At 56.9% G+C, this 15,682-nt stretch overlaps 2 protein-coding genes across 2 annotated transcripts in view; one reads left to right on the plus strand and one right to left on the minus strand.

The window, feature by feature from the left end:
• The window catches only part of ZNF385C (zinc finger protein 385C), a 102,673-nt gene extending 93,956 nt beyond the window's left edge, over window positions 1–8,717 (plus strand). The window contains exons 7-12 of the mRNA XM_062017561.1: window positions 1,340–1,450; window positions 3,600–3,771; window positions 4,547–4,864; window positions 7,036–7,223; window positions 7,450–7,563; window positions 8,493–8,717. Of these exons, the coding sequence (XP_061873545.1) occupies window positions 1,340–1,450; window positions 3,600–3,771; window positions 4,547–4,864; window positions 7,036–7,223; window positions 7,450–7,563; window positions 8,493–8,717 (1,128 nt within the window). The remainder of the gene's footprint in view (window positions 1–1,339; window positions 1,451–3,599; window positions 3,772–4,546; window positions 4,865–7,035; window positions 7,224–7,449; window positions 7,564–8,492) is intronic.
• A 3,709-nt stretch (window positions 8,718–12,426) lies between these two features.
• NKIRAS2 (NFKB inhibitor interacting Ras like 2) lies at window positions 12,427–15,619 on the minus strand. Its single transcript, XM_010203145.2, has 3 exons — window positions 15,332–15,619; window positions 14,899–15,143; window positions 12,427–14,079 (listed from the first exon to the last, which is right to left on the minus strand). Exons 1-3 carry the CDS (start codon window positions 15,423–15,425, stop codon window positions 13,840–13,842), a joined length of 579 nt encoding a protein of 192 aa, XP_010201447.1. The 5' UTR covers window positions 15,426–15,619; the 3' UTR covers window positions 12,427–13,839.
• Between the last annotated feature and the right edge of the window lie 63 nt (window positions 15,620–15,682).

The following is a 15,682-nucleotide window of genomic DNA, read 5'->3' on the forward strand; positions in this document are numbered from 1 at the left end:
ACCTCTTGAGGTTCAACAAGGACAAGGGCAGAGTCCTGCATCTGGGAAGGAACAACCCCATGCACCAGCACAGGCTGGGGGTCAGACTGCTGAAGAGCAGCTCTGCTGAGAGAGACCTGGGAGTCCTGATTGATAATAAGCTAAATATGAGCCAGTAATGTGGCCTTGTGGGCAAGAAGCCAATGGCATCCTGGGATGCATCAAGAAGAGTGTGGCCAGCAGGTCAAGGGAGGTTCTTCTCCCTCTCTACTCTGCCCTGCTGAGGCCTCATCTGGAGTCCTGTGTCCAGTTCTGGGCTCCTCAGCTCAAGAGGGACAGGGAAGTGCTGGAGAGAGGCCAGTGCAGGGTCACCAAGATGATCAGGGCACTGGAACATCTTCCATATGAGGAAAGGCTGCGGGAAATGAGGCTGTTTAGTCTGGAGAAGAGGAGACTGAGGGGGGATCTTATTAACATTTATAAATATCTAAAGGCTGGGTGTAGGAGGTTGGGACATCCCTTTTTTCTGTGGTGGCTAGTGACAGGACAAGGGGTGATGGGATGAAGCTGGAACACAAAAAGTTCCACTTACTTAAACATAAGAAAAAACTGTTTCACTGTTCATGTGAGGGAGCCCTGGCACAGGCTGCCCAGAGGGGTTGTGGAGCCTCCTTCCTTGGAGCTCTTCAAGACCCTCCTGGACATGTTCCTACGTGACCTGATCTAGGTGAACCTGCTTCTGCAGGGGATTTGGACTAGATGATATCTAAAGGTCCCTTCCAACCCCTACCATTCTATGATCTGTGAGCAAGCAGCAGGCACACATGGCTCCGCTCACACCTTCAGATTCACACAAGGACCTTTCAGCTCCCTGATGAAGAGCGCGTGGAGGATTAGTGGCTGGTTGCTCATTTTCATCACCTCTGCCCGTTGTTTTGGTGTTTTCTGCTCCTGCCAAGTCTCTCAGAAAGCTGCCCTGGCATTGGGAGGTCAAGGGCAGCAACTGGGAGCTCAAACAGAAACTGATAATTTGCCACCCATGGTGGGGGGAGAGGGGACAAGGGGACAGGTGGAGCAGCACAGTGGGACTGGGAAGGATGGAGTCTGCAGCCTGTGATCCCGCAGCAGGATTGTTTCCTCTGCCAGAGCCCAGCAGACGTTCAGATTCTGACAGTTTGGGGGTTTCAGGGATGGTTTAAAAATGACAGAACCGATGGGGCTCCTCTGCCTCTCTCCTGCCAGCGTTTGCAGCAGCTCCTTGACGAGCGTGGTGGGTGCAGGGGGGATCTGTGGGTCACGGTGCCGTGCTGGCCGTCACGGTGTGGCACCCAGCTGCCCTCTGCCTTCCCTCCCCTTCCAGATGGACCCTGTGCAGAAAGCAGTGATCAGCCACACCTTCGGGGTGCCCACCCCGCTCAAGAAGAAGCAGTTCATCTCCTGCAACATCTGCCACCTGCGCTTCAACTCTGCGGTGAGCGGGGGCTGGCGGGTGAGGGGGGTTGCGTGGGGCTGGGCATGAGCATCCCACAATGGGGACACTGCCGTGGGGCTCCCTGGAGCTCAGCCCTCCTCTGAGCTCAGCCTTCCCTCGCTCTGCAGCTGCCCTGACATTTCCACCACCATCTCCCTCCCCGTGGGCCCAGGCGCTCCCAGGGCTCAATGTCCTCTGTTTGCCACGCTGGCTCTTTTTGTTCGGGTCTGTTCCTCGCTGGCTTGGTCTCGGTGTTTGCACTTAAGCCTCTTTATCATCCTGTGCAATTCATATCTGGTCCTTGAGAGATGAATATAATCTCCCCTGCCTTGGCTTCTCAGAGCTCTGATGTGGCAGGTGGGGTGTTTTTTTCCCCTCCTGCCTTTTATTCTAAGTAAATCAACCACCTCGTAGAGAGGAGGAAGGAAATGTTCATTGATCCCCACAGTGATGAATTGCACACAGCTGATCTTTTGTGGGGAAAATGATTAAAAGGTTTGAAAAGGAGTTCTCACTTAAAGCTGACAGGAGAGAGGGATGAGAGTTTGCAGATAGCAGAGCAGCAAGGGCCTCCTTGGCATGGGCAGCAGCTTAGAGCCCTTTACCTGGTGTGGCCCCGCTTGCACTGGCATGAGTGCACCCGCTCCTCTGTGCCTCTGCTGCGTGGCCCAGGCAGACACATTATCTATAGAGCTGCCAGCCTGGAGCATCCCATAGCTTCATCCATCCCTTCCCAGGGGAGTGAGGCGGTGCTGAGCCCCCTGAGCCCAGGGGAGGATGAGCTCAAGCTGAGTCTCATCTGCCAGAGCTGCTCCTGCCTTCCCTGGGGACTGCTGCACCCACCTGGATGCTGCACCCTGGACACGCTGTCTCCGAGCTGCATCAGCAGAGCCAGAGGCCTGGTGCTGCTGCTCTGCCAGCAAAAGTCAGCGTTTCTGGGCTTCATTATTCCACTCTGCAACAAAGCAGCTCCGGAGGTGGGGGGGGAATAAGCATTGCTTTCCCTTTCCGGGCTGCATCCTGGATGAAAGCACCGTGCCAGGAGCATCAGTCCCACCACACGCTCCCCCTGCCCTTGAGTGCACCCTGTGTCCTGTCACTGTGCCCATCCCTGCCTGTGTCCCCCCCCCACCCTGAGGTCACCTCTGCAGGAGGACTCGTCCCAGCGCAGCCCCTCACATGCCTCTCGTGTTCCTGTGCAGAGCTGTGGCAGTGCCGGGTGACCTACTTTAGGCTACAGCCCGTCCCAGCTCCAGCCCCCGTTAGCTGGGGAGGTTTATTGTGTTTGCTAATGAGGCCCCGTGCTCCAACAGCCCTTTTGCTTTCCCACATACCCGTCCCTGTCCCCAGACACAGCTCCCAGCTCTTGGAAAGCCGCAGGGGGAGGGAAAGGATGCTTCTTCCTCCCCAGCACGGGAAGCCTCAGCCAGCCCTGAGAACGCCATGCAAATTAATCTGTGCTGCTCCTCGGGTACAGTGTCTTAATTCACATTGGATTTACTCTCCATAAATTGCCAAGCCGTGGTTGTTTGTGGGGGGACAATGCAGCATTGTCCCTGCCTGCGGGAGCACACAAAATGTTGGGGGTGATTTTTCTTTTGTGTACTTTTTTTTATCAGTTGGGTGCAGGCATGAACCCATCAAAGTGCACTTCATTATTCAGCATTCCTGGGAGAAAGGAGCCCGTGAATGTAAATTGCATGTTAGACACCCGTTAGGTTACAAAGGGAGATGTGTCCTCCCCACCAATGCGTGGTTTTGTTTTCTTTCTTTACAGCTGGCAATTCATTGTACGTTTCTGAAGTCATAAATTTTTGCCTGAAAGCTTCTGTTGGAAGTGACTTGATGCATTTAATCAGTGCAGGGCCCTTATCTCGGCCGTGCAATGCAGTGATGTCTTAGCAAAGAGACACCTCAGCCCCAGTAGGTTTGTGTGGTTGGGTGGGAGGAGGAAAGCAGCTTTGTGCTACACTCAGCTAAAAATACACGTCTGAGGTGGCCCTGGCCCTGGAGGTGAATGTCAACAGGGGAAGTGGCTGCACTGGAAATGTGTCCGAGCAGCCACAGCCAGGGGCTGACCCCTTCACCCATCCTCTTTGTGTCCATTCGTCTGTCCAGACGCAGCACCAACACATCTCTTCCTCCCCAGAACCAGGCAGAAGCCCACTACAAAGGCCACAAGCATGCACGGAGGCTGAAAGCCATCGAAGCCATGAAGAACAAGCAGAAGGCAACTGGGGCTGCGGCTGTGGCCACCAGCCAGGACGATGCAGCCGACTTTGCCCCCAGCCCTGAGAGCAGCGGGGAGCCAAGCGGCACAGGTACATGGGCAGCGGGGGCAGGAGGTCCCTGCAGTGGGTGACACCCGAGGGAGAGATCTGGCCAGTTCCCAGGAGCTCAGCAGTGTTGGTGTTCACAGCTCTGCCGTGGCTGCAGCATCCTGAAGAGCCCGATTAAATCCTGAAGCACCGCAGCCTCGTGGCTGAGCATCCCAGCACGGTCAGCTGCTGGTCAGGCTGAGGAGAGCTGTGATTAGTGTGGCATGGATGTCACCAGGATCAGCGATAAATGAGGTTTAGTGCTCTGCTGGCATCCCTGGTGTGCCTGGCTGGGAGCAGTGTTGTGGGGAAGGGGTGCAAAGCCAGCCCAGGAGCCCAAGCAGCTCACATCCCTGAGGGGAACCTGGCCCCTGTTCATCCCTGCAGCTGCAGGAGGGAAACAGCGAGTGTTTCCCCTCTGATTTGGTGTCTGGGAGATGTTTTGACCAGCAGCAGGAGAGGAAGCATTCACTGCCCATGTTCTGATGAAGGCTCATGCATCCCCAGGGCTCTGCTGCCACGCAGGGAAAGGGCTTCCAGGAGCTTTTGCGCTGAGCCCAGCTGCCACGAGCCACGGGTAGGAGCAGTAAGGGGGATATCTTGGGAACAGCCACCTTCAGCAGGGATGAACGTTAGCAGGCAGTGCCTGTGATGGTCTCGAGGAGTATGGGGGATGCTCCTTGAACTCCAGAAAACTCATTCAGACACAGAGAACTTTCCCTTTCTGCCCATTTCTCTTTTTTTTTACCCTTTCCCCCTTTGCTTTCCATCCTGCCAGCTCAAGCCAGCAGCCTGCAGGAGCCAGAGGGTGAGTGCAGTAGCCTGGGGCTGACGCCAGGCGCTGAGGAGCTGCCGGGCAGCGTGGCCTCGTTGGGCTCCCCGCCGGCCTCGGAGCTGTCGGAGGGCACCTCAGATGCCACCAGCGTGGCCTCCTCGGCTGCACAGGCAGCTGAGGCTCAGGCAGCCGAGTCAGGCAGCAGCGCCAGCTCAGCCCCCGAGAACGAGAAGGAGGGGAAGAAGAGCAAACAGCACCTGTACTGTCCCACCTGCAAAGTGACTGTCAACTCACTGTCCCAGCTGGAGGCTCACAACACTGGTAAGGGCACTGGTAACACCGGTAAGTGCCTGAGGATGGGGGGAGAAGGCCCCTTGCGGCTCTGTCTTGGGCTCCCTGCAAAGCCCTGCTTGTGCACCCTCAGCAAACAGCCTTGCAGGGACCGAGCGTTAATTAATGTTGCATTAATTAAAAAGGGTTGCTTAAGGTGGCTTGCAAAGATAAGTGGTGGTGTTTCACCTGCACTGGCAGCTTATGGAGTGGATTTTAGCAAGGTCAAATGCTCTTCTATTGTTCGTGTCTCTTAATTAAAGACGTTTTCAGACGCATTTAATCAAGCGATTGGAGGCTACTTTATATTCCCTTGCAGTTTGGCTTTAAGCTGATAGCAACCTGAGTGCCAGTGGCTCTTTCAGACCCAGGATAATCTTTCCAAAAGCAGCTTGGTGGTTTGGGCTTATGATTGTTTTTGAGAAGCCCCTTGGGGATCTAAGGAGCTTCGGAGCCCATCAGCAGGCAATGGCTCATGGGCTGCATGTGGCAGCCCCTCAGGCAGGCTTCCAGGGCTGCCAGGGCTTCCCCCCCAGCCTAGGGTTGGCCATAGAGGAAAAGAGGGCAGCTGGACCCCCCTGGGGCAGCGGTGAGAGACAGCAGCCATGGTGCAAAGGACCCCTCTATGGGGTCTGCGGACCCCGCAGTGCCAGTTCACAGCTCACCCTTTGCCCTGGAGGGTGCTAAATAAGGACAAGCACCCCGGGTTTAAATGGAAGGGCCTCCTTTTCCTCAGTTCAGCAAGAAATGGGAACCAGTTCCCCCAGCCCCAGCTGCCCATCAGGGTGGCAGCAGCAGCCACACCAAGGGGTCGGCTCAGGACACGGCAGCAGCTTAGCTGCAACGTGTCCTCTTGCTTTTGTCAGCTCTGGTTACAGATTTAGGAACTGATTTGAGGGGTTGGGGGTGCGGGGAAAGAGAGCAAACAAACAAACAGAATGTTTGCAGGCTCATGCTCCTCCGTGGCTGTCACTCGGACTCAGGCTCCTTGCTTAACGCCTTGAAAAATAGAGCGAAGTAGTGATGGCTTAAATTACTTGCTCCCCAATCTCACCTCGCAGTCCTGAGCTGGCAGGGGCAGAACAGAGCACCCTGTCCCCAGGTGTGCTGGGATTTTGGGTCCTTCCTCCTCCGCCTCCTGTAACCCCGCTGAGCTATTCCTGTCTCTGCAGCCGGATCCTCTCTGACCTTGGGCACAGCTCAGATGCTGCAGCACGGCAGGCGACGCGTGCCCAGCTCTGCAGACTGTGCTAACGCCCGGGGAGAGGCGACAGGCTCCAGCACACGCTTAAAATAGCAGTTTCTCCGAAGGTCTGGCACATGGAGAAAGGAGTAGGGGGGTGCTGTCTCTGGGAAGCTGAGCGGTTCTGCTCTGCCTGTCAAGTGCAGCTGGCCAGGAGAGCTTGGTGGGGCTTGGGCTGCTGCATCCATGGCCAGAGCCTGGACTCAGCACTGGGGAGGCTGCATCTCAAGGGCTATGTTCAGTGCTGGGCCCCTCACTCACTGCCACAGGGACACTGAGGGGCTGCAGCATGGCTAGAGCCGGGCATAGAGCTGGGGAAGGGGCTGGAGCCCAAGGGTGCTGGGGAGGGGCTGAGGGAATGGGGGTGTTGAGGCTGGAGAAGAGGAGGCTGAGGGGACACAGGAGCACTCTCTGCAATATCCTGACAGGAGGCTGTGGCCAGAAGCTGGTCTCTTTTCTCCAGTAATGAGTGACAGGACAAGAGGAAACAGCCTCAAGTTGCCCCAGGGGACGTTGAGGTTGGAGCTGAGGCAGAACCGTTTCCCTGAGAGGGGTGTCAGGGAGCTGGGGGAGTGCCCAGCCCTGGAGGGATCCCAAAGCCATGGAGCTGAGCTGCTGAGGGCCGTGGCTTAGTGATGGGCTGGGCAGGGTGAGGGCAGGGCTTGGACTTGATGAGCTTAAAGGTCTTTTCCAACTGCAATGAGGCAATGACTCACAGGCAACTACTTGTCTCCTCTGCCTGCAAGTGGTGCCAGGCACAGGTTTGGGGAGGGCGCCGGTGTCCCACAGCAGGGGACACACACACACACATCGATGTGAGTTGCTTGGAGGGCATCCTTCCTGCTGCCACAGCACTCATCATGGCACTGGGTTTTGTTTGCAAAGTCAGTGTTTGCTGAGTGTCCCCTCTGCAACCCAGGTGCCAAGCACAAGTCGATGCTGGAAGGTCACAGCACCCAGATGCGGCGAGGCCGAGGCAAGCTCCTGTCCCGGGCAGGGCACAAGTCCAAGCGGATCGGCAACAAGGGCAGCATCAGCATCCAGAACAAGGCTTTTCACTGCCAAGTGTGCGAGATCTACGTGAACTCGGAGACCCAGCTCAAACAGGTGATGATTCCAGGCCTGGCACCTGCCTTTTGGCTGGGACAACAAGGGCACTGGGCATGGGCATGCAGAACGCTCTGCATGGGCACTGTGGGCTCAGAAGGGTGGGTAGCTAGTGGCCCACTGCAAGAAGGGGATGGATGTCCTCCATGGACCCGAGCCACGTTGTGCCATGGATCTGCTTTCTCTGTCCTGGCTCTGGGTGATCCAGCTCTTTTCCTTCTCCCAGCACATGAGCAGCAGGAGGCACAAAGACAGGCTGGCGGGGAAACCACCCAAGCCCAAGTACAGCCCCTACAACAAGCTGCAGAAGAATGCTGCCCTTGCAGTGAGTATTCTCAAGGTATCTGTCTCTCTGCTAATTACCCACACGATTCGCTCCCTGAAACATCATTTGCTGTGTTCACCATCTCTTGCCATAAGAGACGTGAGGGCTGTTTTTCTTAAAGCCTCCCTCCTTACCATCACTGTGCTGCTCTCCTTGGGGAGGTAGCAGGGAGAGGAGTTTTGAGTCTTTATTCGTGGGAAGGAAGGGATGGGAATAACTTGTGAGTCCTCTGGCAGCAGCATTCACAACGGCAGCACTTGTGATTCCTCCACTTGTGTCACGATTTCTGAACAGCAGAGAGGTGATGGTTGCACATAGTGCAGCAGAGAGTGGAGCAGCAAAGTCACCCAGAGGAAAGCACTGGTACGGGGAACAGCCCAGCCACTGCAAAAGCCTGGGCAGGTCTCAGGGTGGTGTGACAGGGCTGAGAACCTCCCTGGGATGGTTGTCATCACGGGGGCATCTCTACGTGCTTCAGCCTGGGAGCAGCTGAGCTGAGGGACCGAGGCTGTGGGATGAGGAAATGGGCTCAAGTTGCACCAGGGGAGGTTTAGATTGGATATTAGGTAGAACTTTTTCCCTGAGAGGGTTATTAAGCATTGGAATGGGCTCCCAGGGAGGTGGTAAACTCACCAGGCCTGGAGATATATAAAAGATGCATAGCTGAGGTGCTGAGGGGCATAGGTTAGTGATGGGCTTGGCAGTGTGAGGTGAGTGTCTGGACTCAGTGACCTTAGTGGTCTTTTCCAACCGCAATAGTTCAGTGGAGTGTGTGTGTTGTCGGGGCCATGGGCTGGATTTACCGTGGAGACATGCTGAGAGCTCAGCTGAAAGCAAAACTGAGCTGGGGCTGCCTGTCTGGCCTGAAGTGCCGGGATGCTGAGGGCTGGGGGTGATCTCCTGCATTCAGATCCCTCACAGTGTCTCCTCCTCCCTCCCCACAGTCCAAGCTGGCTTTGCAAAAGCATCTCACCAAAACCCTGGCGACTCGCTTCCTGCCCAGCCCGCTCACCGCAGCCGCCGTCTGCGCCATGCCGGGCCCTCTGGCCCTGAGACCAGCCGCTGCCACCACCCTCTTCCAAGCCCCTCTCCTCGGACCAGCCCTTTTCCGAACGCCCCCAGCCCACGTCCGCACCACACCGGGCCCCATTGTCTTCGCACCCTACTAGAGCCGCTCTCCCGCCCGCCCAGCGCCGAGGGTCCATCCGGCGCGGACCCACGTTGTGCTGTGGGGGCTGCACGGTGGGGAGCAGCACTCCTGGGCAGGCTGCTCTTCTAGCTGGTGGGAAACCGTAGTCGTAGACACCAACCCCGGCTTCTCCTTTGCTTCCAGCGGGCTCCTGCTGGAGTGAGATAACGCCGGCAGGGCCCAGCCAGCCCTGCTGTCCATCCCTGACGCTCCCCCAGCCCTGTCACACGGGCAGCACATGGTAGAGGACGATGCCTGGGACACCGGCACCCTCCCATGGCCTGTCCTTGGCCTACTGGTTTCTTGTTCATCACCCTCCCAGGAGCTGGCTGGTCCTTGGGGGAAGGAGCGTCCCTCTGGCTGGCTGGTCCCTGCCGTCCCAGTGGGAAGGGAACTGCGAGGGAGTCTCAGCCCATCTCTTACTGGGAGAAACCACCCCAGCATGAGCAGAAAGTCGACAGTTCCCTTCCTAGATTGGGCTAGCTGTGCCCTCACCAGCTCTGTGCTTTCCTGTGCTGGCTGAGGGCCTTCATGCTGCCCACCAGTCCCCTACACCCCACAACCCACTACGTCCCACCAGCCAAAGAGCCCCCGCCACGGTGGGCACCAGCCATACTGACTGTATCTTCACTCTGAGAGCAATAGCCGAAGCCCAGGGCCGGTGCTTCCTCCCTCTGAAAGCACACAGCCCCAGCCCTGGCCCCGAGAAGCACACGATGGGCCCGTGGCTCTGCTCCAGGCCAGCGAGGACAGGAGAGCTGGGCCACCCGGTGCGGGCTCCCCGAGGAGGTGACCCTGTGCCCAGCTGTTTGCCTCTGCCCCTACGTCCCGGGAGATGCCGTGAGACTGAGTGAATGTCCCTAAAGCACTTTCGGTTCTCCAGTGAAAGGCAATGCTGCTGCTGCTGGCCCACCGGTCCGGACCTCCATCTCCTTTAGGAGCTTCCAGGGAGTTACTGATGATTCCCAAAAACACGGATGTCCTCAGCAGCTTGGGCTCGAATCAAGTACGAAGGAGCAAGTGGCACCAACAGCTCTCCCTGCGGAAAGCTGAGCTCTCAAAGGGGCCCTGAAGCCGCAGCTCTGCTTTTCACTGTGCTCAGAAAGCCCAGCGATGAACCTGCCCCGAAAACTTGTTAACCACGGCACTCCGGGTTCCCACAGCACACTGCTGTAAATAGAAACCTGCAGGAAAGTTGCAACCCAAATGGACCTCACGCTGGAGTGACGACCCACCCTGATCTATGCAATCCAGGGGAGCAGCTCACCCGCCGTGTCTGCTGTGTGCGTTTTACTTTGGTGCTCGTGCTTGTCTGTACGGCCAGGAGTGGTGGTCGGAGAAGAAAAACCACAACATTGACACTTGGCCCTGTGCAGACGAGTCCCTTCCTGTCCTGTGTCCCAGAGAGACCTTGGCTGGGGCCACATTCCCTCCCAGCCTTTGGGAAGAGGCAGGTCGGTTCACGCACCTGGGGATACACACGCACAAGCACACGCATCCCATGTCTTGGCCATAAGCGACGCCTGGAGTTCAGGAGGATTTTATCACTCAACGCTCAGGAGAGGGTTCTGGCAGTGGGAGGTGAACAGGAACAGGCCATTGGGGAACTCAAGTGGCTGAAAAGGCTTCAGCTTCCCGGAGCTGGGGCCTCGGGTGGGAGCAGGAAACCTGCGCAGAGGGAAGGGGCGGCAGGGAGCCACACGCCTGTGTGTGGAGGGCCCGTTTCTCACAGGCTGTGCTCCTGCCACAGAGTGCGAGGGAGCCCCTGGGTATGGGCCCATCTGCTCAGGGCATCTCCCCTCTGCCCCTCGGGAGAAGTGGAGAGAGGGTGCCAGAAGAGCAGAGAGCTTGTACAAGGAGGCTGGGGATATAGACAACCGAAAGGCCTTACAGCAGTGGTGGGAGACCTGGCTCGGAGAGGAGGTGAGGGAAGGAAGGCTCCCAGCAGCGAGGGGTTTGTCAGGGACAGAGAGCTGGTCCCACAGCCCAGGACAGGAGCCTGTGCTGGCTGGGGCCCACGGGCAGCAGGAGGGCTGCAGCTCCACCAGCCCCAGCCTGGCTCCAGCCCTCCCCTCACTCATCTCACTGTGCTCTTCCCCAGGCTGCCTTCACCCCTCAGTCCCCCCCAGCCCTGGCCACAGCAGAGAAAGGCAGCAAGTTCCCTCTTCCAACGTGCCCACCAGCCTCGGGAGCGTGGGGAGCCATGCTCCAGCCTGCAGGAACCTGCTTGGCACTGGTGGGCCCTTCCCCCCTCGTTTCCTTCTCAAAACCCCAGCGCTGGAGCCAGCAGTGGCTGCTCCCATCACCCCTCCACCACTGCAGTCCCAATACCCTCCTACACTTGGCACTTTAACCCCTTGAAAGCCATTCCTTCTAATAACAATAATACTACAACGAGCTGCGTTAAGAACACGCTCCCCCTCTCGCGTCCACCCCCCTCTCACCTCCCCCAAACGCTCCCCCTGTGCTATCCAAAGCATTTACTGCCTTTTGATTTAGCAGATGCTGTACTAGGTAGTAGGGCATAGTCTGTAGCGCTCAGTTAACGTGTGCCCCGCTGTAAATAACCTTGGAGTGATGTGAACAGTTTGATTCAAAAAAGAAGAGAGAAACCAACCGAACAAAACCAACCAACCCACGAGAAAGAAAGGGAATAAACAAGACTCTAGGGACTTGGCCAGTACCCCCCTCCTGTAATGTTCATTGTATATTTTTTTTGATGTACTATAACTGTTGGGGAATAAAAGAGAAAAAAAAAAAGGATAATATTTTGATAATGGAATCTCATCGCTTTATTGTGTTACTCAGTAAATAAAAGGAACCAGTATAAACCAGGCAAGGCTTTCTCCTCATTCTATTTCCTAGATCCAGGCTAGCTGAAGAGAACACGTGCTGCTGGGGCAGGATCGGGACACCTTCCCCTTGTCTCGTGGTGGTTGTGTGAGGAAAGGCAGCACCGTGACAGATGGGCAGCGAGAGCTGCCAAGCCCTAAGCGTCGGGGCACACAGGCTAAGCACAGACCCAGCTCCTCCAAGGTCGTGGCTGAGTCTGCACTCGGGAGGAGGAGGGCTGCAGTGTGGTGGATGTGAGCACTCTGCCTTTGGTGACACATTCTTGCCCTGCACTGTGCAAATACTGGGGCAGGATGACTCAGGAGTACTTTTCTGGATGTAAAGGAGAGGGGAGCGCTGCCAGGTAAGGGGCAGTCTGCTGGGGAATGCAGAAAGCTGGGGCAGGACAAGGGAAAGCTGCACTTACAGTGGTAGGGGCTGTAAGCAGGGCCAGCAAATGAGCTCTTCTCACACAGTAAACGTGAAACAGTGGCTCCAGAGAGAGGGAATTGTCTCCTTCAGCCTGGCTGTGCTCAGCCATGGAGCCTGCCCCCAGCTGCTGGCCAGGCCCACGCTGTGCCTCCCCCCAGCAGCCCACGGCCCTCGGCTCTGCCAGCCTGTGCTTGGTGAATCCTGGCTTTCCTGTAGCACCTTGTCGTTGTTTGGCCCAGCCAGCACAGCAGCACCACCACAGTCTCTAGCTCGGTGCCCCCATTCACCCCCACCCTCGTTAGGACGGTGGAGACCCCAGTGAAATGGGAGTAAAAAGATAAGCAAGGTTGCTGTGGATTGAGACAAGGGCAGGGAGGGCTCGTGGCCAATTACGGTTCCGGGCAAAACAGACTCCAGTGCTCGACTGAGAGAGGAAAGTAGGAAAGTTTATTCTACAAGAGACAGAGCAGAATAAAAGCAAAAAGGGAGTAGGATTATGAGAAGATTACAACCAGCACTTTAAGATCTCCCTCTCCCATCCCTCCTCTCTTCCCGGGCCCAGCTCACTGCTCCCCAGATCTCTCCCTCCTTCCCCCCAAACGGCTCAGGGGGGCAGGGAATGGGGGATGTAGGCAGTCTTTCACAGATGTGCTCTGCTGCTTCTGTCTTCTCAGATGAGGACTCCTGGCATTCTTCTCCTGATCCAACACGGGGTTCCTCCCCTGGAACACAGTCCCTAACAAACTTCTCTGGTGTGGGTTGTTCCCAGCAGCTGCAGCTTATGCCCATACAGGGTCCCTCACAAGGGACACAGTCCTTGGTGAATATCTCAGGTGTGGATTCTTTGCCACAGTTGCAGTCTCTGCAGTTACAGAGAGCAGAGTCTCTCTCGGGACAAGGCCTCTTCTGGGCATAAGTTTAATGAGTTGCTTTGTCGTGGGTTCCTCCCCACAGTTACAGCTGTGGATATTGTGTCACTTCCTCAGGACACGGCCTTTTCCAGCCATAGTTTTAAAGAAGAAAATCACTTCCCCTGGCTCGGGGTCTGCAGTGAAGTGGTTGGATCACCCCCAAGGGACATGGCCTCCTCTGGCCATAGTCAGTGTCCCTGGCTCGGGGCCTTTAATGAAGCGAATCGCTGCTCCTGGTCCAGGGCCAGCTTCAGCAAAATGAGTCTCTGCCCCTGATGCGGGCTCATTATCAAAATGAGTCTCTACCTCTGATGCAGGGTCTTTAAAGACATGAAAACAAACCTCAGCTTCACCAGTTCTCTCTGCAGAATTCAGGGGAGTCTCTGCTCCAGCACACCTCCTCCTCTCTTTCATCACTGACCTTGGAATCCGCATGGTTGTTTCTCTCACTGTCCCTACTCCTTGCACCACCACCAGCCAGAAGAAGAAGAAGGGGCAGAAGAAAGAAAAAGATGGAGGAAGAAACCTCCTCTTCCAGCTCCTTCTTAAAAAGTGATTGTGGAGGAGTCTTAATTGGCTCAGCCCCAGAAGTGGGTCTGGCTCAGAGCTGGCGAGAGTTGTGAGCAACTTCTTACAGGAGCCATCTTTACAGCCCCTTCCCCCTTACCAGAAAAGGCTGTCGTGTCAAATCATGACACACCTCCAACATCTGCAGGGACTGGGCAGTGAAAACAGCGAGCCCTGGCCCGGCTGCAGGGAGATGGCTCACCTCTCTCGTTCTCAAAGACCATCCCCAGCCCTGGGATGCCTGTTGCTCCTGCCACCATGTTTCCCAGAGGCTTCGTGACACCAAACAAGTGGAGCAGGAGGGATGTGTAAGGGAAAGAGGGAGGTGAGGAAGTGGCAATGGAAAGGGAAAAACAAGGCTCAGCCATCCATGGATCCACTGCCCTTGTTCTTGCGACTCAAGGGAAAAGCAGACTTGCTTTGGGGCTGGGTCATCTTGCTGGCCAGGTAGATGAAGGGCTCGATCAGCGTACGCCGGTCGGCCACAGACACCTCCCACAGCTTCACCTTCTCACCCTTGGCCCAGTGCTGGGCTGCATCATGGTCCACACGGCGCTGCTCCTGAAGGTCACACTTGTTGCCCAAAACCACAATGGTGACCTGGTCGAAAAAGAGTGAGAGGAATGCTTTGAAGGTACCAAACACGGATATGAACGGGGCTGCCTGGCTCTGCCCTGAGGTCTTGCGGTGCCAGGTCCAGCCTTGCAGCTCATTCCTTCTCCCTGCTAAAGCTTTTTAAAGCACCACATTTCCCAGTGCTCCCCTCTGCCAGCCTCCTCTCCGTCTGTGTGCTTCAAACCAGTCCCAAAGTGGAAGGGCCCATTGAGCATCTGCACACTCAGAAAGCACCCCAGGACAATCACCAGCTACAGCTGACAGTTCTAGGGAACAGGGAATCCTGTCATTGTCTTGGGACAAGCTAGAGGAGAGTCTCTGGATGCAAACTTGAAGAAGAGGAGCAGATCTCACTCTGCAGCCCCTTTCCTCTGGAGTACTCATAGAACCATAGAATGGTGGGGGTTGGAAGGATCCTGCAGAGCTCCTCTAGCCCAACCCCCTGCTAAAGCAGGTTCCCCTCAATCAGGGGGCACAGGAACATGTCCTGGTGGGTTTGGAAACGTCCTGAGAAGGAGCCTCCACACCCTCCCTGGGCTGCCTGGGCCAGGGCTCTCTCACCTCAGCACCAAAGGAGTTTTTCCTTGTGTTTAAGTGGAACTGCTTGTGTTCCAGCTTTTGTTCGTTACCCCTCCTCCTGTTACTTGAAACAACAGGACAGTGTCACCCTGTTGTCCTGACATTCACCCTTTAGGTACTTGCAAGTGTTGCTGAAGGTCCTTTCTCAACCTTCTCTTCTCCAGGCTGAACAGCCCCAGGTCCCACATCCCTTCCTCATCAGAGAGTTCTCCTACTATCACTCACCTCCTTCTTGTCTTTAGACTTGTCAATCTCCTTCTTGAGGAGCTCCACTCGCTTGAAGGACTCCTTGCTGTCAGTGCTATAGACCAGCACGTAGCCATCCGTGCAGGAGAAGCAGTGCTTGGGAAGCTCCATGCCATCGCCCCGCAGGCCTCGCGTGTCGTAGAAGCGAACCTGCTCACGCACACCCCGGTCTGTCTCAATGGAGCCCACGTAAATATCCTCCTGAGTCTCGATCATCTCGGAGCCTGGCGAAGAGACATTGCAGGGGGGGTCACTGGGACTGTGCCCAGCGGTGCACCTGCCAGAGGGTGCAGGACAGCGAGGCTTTCCTCCACTCGCACTGCTGGTGTATTCAGGGTACGGCTTTGGCTCCCGCTCCCCGGGCAGGCAGCTGGGCAGGCCCCGGCCGCCTCCCTCCACCCCCTACACTCACCGACCACATGGTTCCCGTACAGAACCTGCTCCAGGATGGACGTTTTCCCCACGGAGGCCTGGCCGCACACCACCACCTTGCAGCTCTTCCCCATCCTACCTCACCGGCTCCAGCAACGCCGCTGCCAAGCGCGGCTGTCGGGACACAGCCCAACAGGTCCGGACACCGCGCCAGCAGCCGAGCCGGGCCTCAGGGGCGAAGCAGCACGGACGGAGCGGCCGCAAGGGCGAGAAGAGGCCGTGCCGGGGCAGGGGCCGGCGGCACAGCGGCGGAAGGGGCGCGGCGAGGCCCGGAGGCCCCACAGCGACCCCTTGCGTGCGGGAGGACCGGAGCCCGCGGCGCTGCCCGGGC

This window comes from Colius striatus, chromosome Z (genome assembly GCF_028858725.1).
Source record: "Colius striatus isolate bColStr4 chromosome Z, bColStr4.1.hap1, whole genome shotgun sequence".
Classification (NCBI taxonomy): Eukaryota; Metazoa; Chordata; class Aves; order Coliiformes; family Coliidae; genus Colius; species Colius striatus.

Bases quoted from the DNA above. Each gene is read 5' to 3' on its own strand.
- NKIRAS2 (XM_010203145.2), bottom strand. From the start codon at position 15,425: ATGGGGAAGAGCTGCAAGGTGGTGGTGTGCGGCCAGGCCTCCGTGGGG. The intron at 15,144-15,331 runs GTGAGTGTAGGG...TCTCTTCGCCAG, and splicing joins GTACGGGAACCATGTGGTCG to GCTCCGAGATGATCGAGACT. The intron at 14,080-14,898 runs GTGAGTGATAGT...TTTTTCGACCAG, and splicing joins AGTCTAAAGACAAGAAGGAG to GTCACCATTGTGGTTTTGGG.